We start from the raw sequence: 7,728 nt of genomic DNA on the forward strand, positions 1-7,728 counted from the left end.
ACCTATGCTGATTGTACATTTTTATATTTAATTCCTCATTCCCCTTTTATTGAAGGATCTATACAGTTATAAGTTTTATCTTCAACTTCAAATTATCAGTGTGCATATTTTCAGCCAAAATTCTCATTCTCTCTAGTATTTATTCACTCTTTGTGAAGTGTTTGCTATCACACAACTTGATGGAGACAAGATTATATATATATATATATATATTTGTTTCTGAAAAATAAGAATGGTTCTTGACAAGGCTTATTTTTATTCCTTCTAAATAGCTATTGGTTAAAGTATTGCGATTGGTCCTGTAGTTTTTAAACAAGCTATTCAGCATTATAATTGTGCATCGTTCCAGTCTTTCGTATAGTAGTCATGGTTTATTTTTAATGGTATTTGGGCATCTTTGTAAAGTTCTTTTCTTTTGTTTTTCTTTCTCATGCTCAGAAGCATATAAAGAGCAATAGTAAGGAAAATAACAGAGACAACGATCATTGCGACTGCAATGGGAATAACAGGAGGTGAACAGGAAAAGTCCGGTGTCTGTATTAAGGGACATGGATTTGGTTCTGACTGTTTCTCTTCTGTGAAAACAGCTTGGCTGTGTAACAAGGCCTCCAAGTAACTTTTGTTGCTCACAGTCTCATTGACAAATAAATTGACCATTATCGTGGAGTAGAGTGGTTGTGGTTGCCCAAGGTCGCTGACTTTAACCAGTAGCTGATATAAGCCATAGTCTTTATGCAATAATTTTTCCTGCAATGTAATATTTCCTGTAGCTGTATTAATTCCAAATATGTGAGGAGCTGGGCCATTTCTTCCAATGATATTATATGTCATGACAGCATTAATACCAGTGTCATAGTCAACAGCATAAATCTCAGCCACAGAGGCTCCTTGGGGTGTGCTAGGTGGCACAAGAAGCCAGGATGTATTGGATTGAGGAAGTAATACAATGGGAGGATTATCATTTATATCCAGGATGAACACTGTTATTTTTGCTGTTGCAGAGAGGGATGGTTGTCCACTGTCAATGGCCTCAATCCAAAACACGTGCATAGTATTTTTCTCTCTGTCCACTGAAGAATTACAGTGTAAAGTTCCTCTGGTGTTGTCCATTAAAAAATTATTACTACCATTCAGGATAGATACAATAACAAGACCATTGAGACCTGCATCCAAATCTGTTACATTGATAATTCCAATTTCTCCATGTTTCAGGAAGTTTTCTGGTATAAAGAAAGTATAGTCATTAGTGAAGAAAGAGGGTACATTATCATTTTGGTCTAAGACGTGAATGATTACAATTGTACTCTTCCTTCTCGGAGGGGTTCCGTGATCAATAGCCGAAACAGTAAATGTGTACAATTCCTCTCTCTCTCTATCCAAAGAAGTGGACACAGTTAAAATCCCAGTAAACTGTTCAATTGAAAAGATGTTTGGAGCATCAGATCCCAGAAGGTAAGCAACTTTTCCATTTTGACCACTGTCTGCATCAGTTGCAAAAATCTTTAGCAATAAAGCTCCTGGTACATTATTTTCTTCGATCGAGGTTTCAAATGAACTTTGGTGAAATTGTGGAGAGTTGTCATTTTCATCAGTAATCTGAACACGGATTGCTAGTTGATGAACGTTTCGGGGATCTTCAGCCTTAACAATGATTTCATACTGGTTCTCAAGCTCGTAATCTAACTGCTCTGAAGTGATAACCAAGTGTTTATTTCCCAACCTCTCATATGGTTTTAGATAAAAAGGAACATTGCCAATGATGGAGAGTGAACCTTTCAGATAATGGTCAGGGTCAGTTACCTCCAGCAGAGCAATTGGTGTGTTTTCAGGTGCTGTTTCCTTTAAGAAAATCACACCATTTGCCTGGTTAGCGATGTAGCTGATTTCCAGCTTCGGACTAGACTTGCTACCATGAATGATGATCACTGTAATCTGAACAATGGCTGGGGCGCATCCTGGACCATTGGCTAAGATAGTGAGTTTGTGTTCAGGATGCTTCTCTGGGCTTTTATTTCCAGAAAATGTGATAACTCCAGTGGCACTATCCAAGTTAAATAGTTTCTTTGATGTATCTTGCACACGGTTGCCATAGGAATAGGTGATTTCAGCATTGGGTCCTAAATCTGCATCAATGGCGTGAAGCTGTGTCACCATGCTGTTGGAAGACATATTTTCAGGCACCTGAACTACAAACTCAGATATATTGAAAACAGGGCAGTTGTCATTGATGTCCTGGATGTTGATCAGAAGTGTGGCCGATCCAGATAAGGGAGGAGTGCCACCATCTACTGCCATAAGTTTCAACTCATACAAATTCTTTATTTCCCTATCTAGTGACTGCAGGACAACAATGGATGGTGTTTCACCATCTTTCAAACCAAATACATTTTGGCTGCTTTCAAGGTAATAATTCTGAATGCCATTTATCCCGGCATCTTTGTCAGTGGCAAAGTAATCTATTCCGAATGATGTGCCTATAGCTACATCCTCTGGAATAGAGAGCTTCATTACTTCTTCTTCAAAATGTGGTGCATTATCATTGACATCCAAAATGACTATCTTAACCTTCACCATTTTCAGGTATTGGTTGGCACATAGTATAACTACATTAACTTCCTGGGTACAAGGACTACCATGGAACTCAACAGGACATAATGTTTCCCTGTCGATTCTCTGTTTTGTTGTATACAGCTCCCCACTCCCATTCTTCAGCATGACATATTCCATTTCCTTCATGAACTTATAAGCCAGTGAATTACATTCTGTATTCATTGCTAAACCTGTATCATTAGCTATATTTCCAATGAACACTCCTTCATCCTCATTCTCTTGTACTTTGTATTCATATTCTGTGGACAGGTAGCTTGGCATCTTGTGGAAGAACAATATCAAAAGAATGTAGATACATTTCTGTAAAACAAAAGAACGGTTACTTGTTGTGATGAAAATATATATTTAATGTGAATTCTCCATATTTGATTTTAAACATAACAAAACTTGCTGTCTTTGTTTTTGTAGCTTCTTTTGGTTGTGAATTTTATACTTCAAAGGAAAAAAAATCAATGTTACCTCAGATAGAATGAGCATCCATTTAACCATTGTGGTTTAGGAAGGTTAAATGACGACAAAGTTTCTTTACCAGATTATTTCCCTAGTTGTCACCTTCAAAGAGCAGACAATTCAAATAACATTACAGTCTTTATTACTGGCCTGAGTGAATGGGCAAGATGCAATATATTGCACCCATATTTTTTGATAATACAAAACCGGGTGGGAAAATATTCTATGAAGAGGACATGTATAGATGGGCAAACAAACAAATTAGAAGATGGCAAATGGGTCACAAAGGTAAAAGAGAAAAAATAAGTTTAAAAATATCAGTAGCAAACAGGACACACTTAGATTTGTGATAAACTGGAAAATGTGTAGGGGGGTTCTGGTGCATAAAAGTGTTTCACATATGAAAAACAAACATAGCTGCAAATTATAGGTCATATTTTGTTACAATTACAAAGAATTGCAGTTATATGGAACTTTGGTGAGATAGTGTGAACATTGCATCCAATTTAGACTTTGGTATTGAAGGATATATGTACTGTAATTAATTTGCAGATATTGAAATCAATATTTACTAGATTTGTTTCTGAGCTGAGTTGTTGGTTCAAACAGGAGAAGTTGGAATTGGTGAGCAAATACTCACAAGGGTATAGAAGAATGAGCAATGATTTCATTGAAAGGCATGATTAAGAAGAATTGATAGTGAAGATTCAAAGGCTTTTTTTTTAGTCGGAGAGCGAATTAAGAAATTTAAAATGCTTTCTGAATGATCAAAGCTTAAATTAAAGAGTGTTGTATGTAAGGCATTTGCAAAACATAGAAAGGGACAGATAATTATAACAATAGAGAAAAATATTGTTAATTTGTAAGACAGAAATAGAATCTACATAGGTGTAACAATGAGGTGAAAGAATGTTAATTATACCAAAACCAATAGTCCAAAACACCTAATAATAGAAAGAAAATCGTTTTTAAGAAAGAACAGTTGTTAAGTTGGATTTTAACTGATGTAACCATCATTTAGTGAGATATCTCAGTAAAAGATGCAGAGATGAAATGTACTATGTGTACATGACTCCCATATGTAGAAGGCCAACAAAAAGTCAAAATCAAATACAAAGTCAATTTATTATCAAAATGCATATACTGTATGTCCCCATTTACAGTACTACCTTGTGATTCATTTTCTTGCAGCTATTCACAGAAAAATAACAAAATACATATACAAACAGAGAGAAACAAATGACGTGCAAAACAAGGCAAATTGTACAAATACAAAAATACTGAGAACATGAGTTGTAGAGTCCTTGAAAGTAAGTCTGTAGGTTGTGGAGTCAGTTCAGCGTTGTGTTGAGTAAAGTCATCCATACCAGTGAAGGAGCTGATGGTTGTAGGTTAATATCTGTTCCTGAACCTGGTGATGTGACACTTAAACCTTCTCTACCTCCTGCCTGATGTAAGAAAAGAGCATGGCCTGGATGGTGTGGGTCCTTGATGACAGAAGCTGCTTTCTTGAGCCAGAGCTCCTCTTAAATCTCTTCAATGGAGGGGTAAGCTTTGTCTGTGATGGATTGGGCAGTATCCGCCACTTTCTGTCGGCTTTTCCATTCCTGGGTATTGGTGCCTCTATACCAGGCCACATTGTAACCAGTCAGGATACTCTGCATGTGCATCTGTCGAAGTCTGTCAAAGTTTTAGGTGACATGCTGAACCTGTGCGAACATCTAACAAAGTAGAGGTGCTACTGTGCCTTCTTTGTAATGGCGTCTACATGTTGGTTCCAGGACAGATCCTCTGATATGCTAACACCAATGAACTTTACTTATCCTCCCCATCTCTAATGAGGAATGGCTCTAGATATTTGATAATCAGCTTTTTGGTTTTACTGATGTTCTGTGCAAGTTAGTTGTTGTGGCACAACTGAACCAGATTTTAGTTCTCCCTCCTATATGCCAATTCATCACCACCTTTTTATCTGGCCAACAGCAGTGGTGTCATCAGCAGACTTACACAGTATGTATGGCATGGGATCTGTACTTAGCCACACAATCATATGTATAAAGCAAGCAGAGCAGAGGGCTAAGCACACAGCCTCGTAGTGTACCTGTGCTGATGGTGCTTCATTATCAGCCTCTCAAAGCACTTTATCACGGTGGATGTAAGTGATATTGGAAAATGGTCATCAAGGCAGGTTTCCATGTTCTTCTTGGGCACTGGTTTGACTGAAACCTTCTTCAAGCAGACGAGTTTTTCAGTTGGCTGAAGCTGATTCGTGTAACTTAGGATATACTGGAGCAGATCTCTAGTATATAGAAGGAGCGGTATGGCCTGATAATTGTGATTATGCTATGGTTTAATATTATTATAGTTGAAAATTACACAAGCAGAATGAAGCTTAGAGTAATAAATTGGACAAAAACCATACATTTTGAGAAACATGCAATAGGTCATGGATTAAAAAAATGAATTTTCCTCTACTTTTTTCTTTCTGATCTGCTCTGGTGTACTAATATGACACCACCCTTGCACTGAATGTCCTGGGCCTGAGAAAAATGGAATTCAAAACTTCCTTTCTCCTGTGTATAGCATCAGTTAGTGGCAACTTCACCACAAAATAGAGCAACAAATCTGCAGAATAAAGATTTATCTAGCTCATAAATTATCTGATATATTACAATTTTGGTAAATTAAGTGAGGAACACATGTCATTTACAAAACAGAATTTAAATGAAGTTCAGGAGAAAGGAAACGCAGGATTAAAAGTTCTCAGAACATTAAAACTTGCAAAGCAGGTCAATAAGAATATTTGAAAAAACTTAACTCTGAGTTGTATCTCCAGACTGAAAAGGAGCTATCAATTTATTGTGATTGCAATAGGCCAGCTGTTGGCTTGAAAGCAAAGAATTTCATTGCTGTACAAGCGTATCTGCAAGCAGATGAACAAACTTGATGGACCGAATGACCTGATTCTGTTCCTGTGTTCTATGGTTTTATCATCTGAAAGATCTGTGGAATGATTTTATGGGATGGTAATAATGGAAAAAATAATGCAGTTGTGTGATATTTTTTGCATTTTGAGATCTTATCATTTTACTACAAAGTATGTGGATGAACTTCATTGATGTATTAGTTCTTTTGTAGGTAAGGACAACAAAGTGATCCAAGTGTACAAATCACTAAATCGAAAGACAGCTTAATAATGCCATCAAGAGAGCAAATCAAGCATTCATTTTTTTCTAATAAGATAAAACTGCACAGTAGTGAAGTTAAAATAATCTTGGCATTCCTTTTGAATCTGGAGATACAGCTCAGAGTTAATGTTTTTAACGATCTTAATGCTAAGTCTATGTGTTTGCCATATAATGAAAATATGTGTGTTTCGGAGAGAATGCAAAAGGATTAACACAGATACTAAAAATGGAGTTTATACCTATCAGGAAATGATAAAACAGGCTGGGTAACATTGCTCTTGAAAAGCAGTTTGAACTGGTGTAATACCTAAAAATCAGAACTTGGGATGAATAGTAATTAAGTTTTGCGCTTCTTCAGAAGAGGAGGACTGAAATCCAGCAATGGGGGTTCATGGACAAGAAATCAGAAAAGGATATTTAGAAGGAACTACTTCTTTCCCCAAAGGAATGTTATAATGTCTCCAATATGAAAAGTTGAGATGAACCCATGTCAGCAGTTTGGTCAAGGGGATCAAATGTTAGATTTCCAAGTAAGGGACTGAGTAAAGAGAAGGTTGTAAACAAGGTACAAGGGAATATAGACAAATGAGTGAGTTAGAACAAAGCAAATTCATGTGGAAAATTGTGCCTTAGTGCACAGAACAAAAAAAAACATTTTTAAATAGTGAGAGATTGAGTAACAATGATGTTCAAGGAACAGATATTCCTCACAGGCTGGCCTTCTGATATAAGTTCAGCAAATGAGTAGGAGGGCAACTAGTATCTTAAATGTCATTACAAAATACATCCATCATCAGAAATCCCCAACATCCAGGCCATGTTCTTTTCTTGCTGCTGCCATCAGGTAGGAGGTACAAGAGCCTCAGGACTCACACCACCAGGTTTAAGAATAGTTACTACCTCTCAACCATCAGGCTCTTGAATTACACTCACTTGCATCCATTGAAATGTTCCCACAACCGATGATCTCACTTTAAGGTTTCTTTATCTTGTTATCTCTTGTTCTCATTATTTATTGCTATTTATTTATATTTGCATTTGCACAGTTTGTTGTCTTATGCACTGTGGCTGATCTTTCATTGATCCTGTTGTAGTTACTATTAAGATTTTCAGTTTATGCCGACAAGAAAATGAATTGCAGGGTTTTATATGGTGACATATACGTATGTACATTGATAATAAAATTTCCTTTAAATTTTACACTTTTGAACTTTGACATTGGTGAGACCACATTGTGAGTTTTATGCATGTTTATCATCCTTCATAAGAAACAATGAAAAGGCAACCCCCATGTTATGGGTGTGGGTGCATTGGTAGAAAATAGTCTGCAATGCAAAGCTGTATTATCTACATATACAACAAGTGTGAGGTTTATTTGCTTTTTGCTTTATGCCAGGTTTGAAGTCTTGATCTTCAAACACGCTTTTCCTCATATAGATCAAGGCACTTTGGGGAAAATGGCAAGTTTCAGTGCTTCTGA

General features: G+C 36.6%; 1 protein-coding gene across 1 annotated transcript; it reads right to left on the reverse strand.

Annotated features, from left to right (window-relative positions):
- Nucleotides 1-327: 327 nt before the first annotated feature.
- Nucleotides 328-2,871, reverse strand: LOC140203710 (protocadherin-20-like). Its single transcript, XM_072269750.1, has one exon. It carries the CDS (start codon nucleotides 2,869-2,871, stop codon nucleotides 328-330), a length of 2,544 nt encoding a protein of 847 aa, XP_072125851.1.
- Nucleotides 2,872-7,728: the final 4,857 nt, after the last annotated feature.

Source organism: Mobula birostris, chromosome 10 (genome assembly GCF_030028105.1).
Source record: "Mobula birostris isolate sMobBir1 chromosome 10, sMobBir1.hap1, whole genome shotgun sequence".
Classification (NCBI taxonomy): Eukaryota; Metazoa; Chordata; class Chondrichthyes; order Myliobatiformes; family Myliobatidae; genus Mobula; species Mobula birostris.

What these genes read in the sequence shown, in the direction of transcription:
- LOC140203710 (XM_072269750.1), bottom strand. Translation starts at nt 2,871, where the DNA reads ATGCCAAGCTACCTGTCCACAGAATATGAATACAAAGTACAAGAGAAT.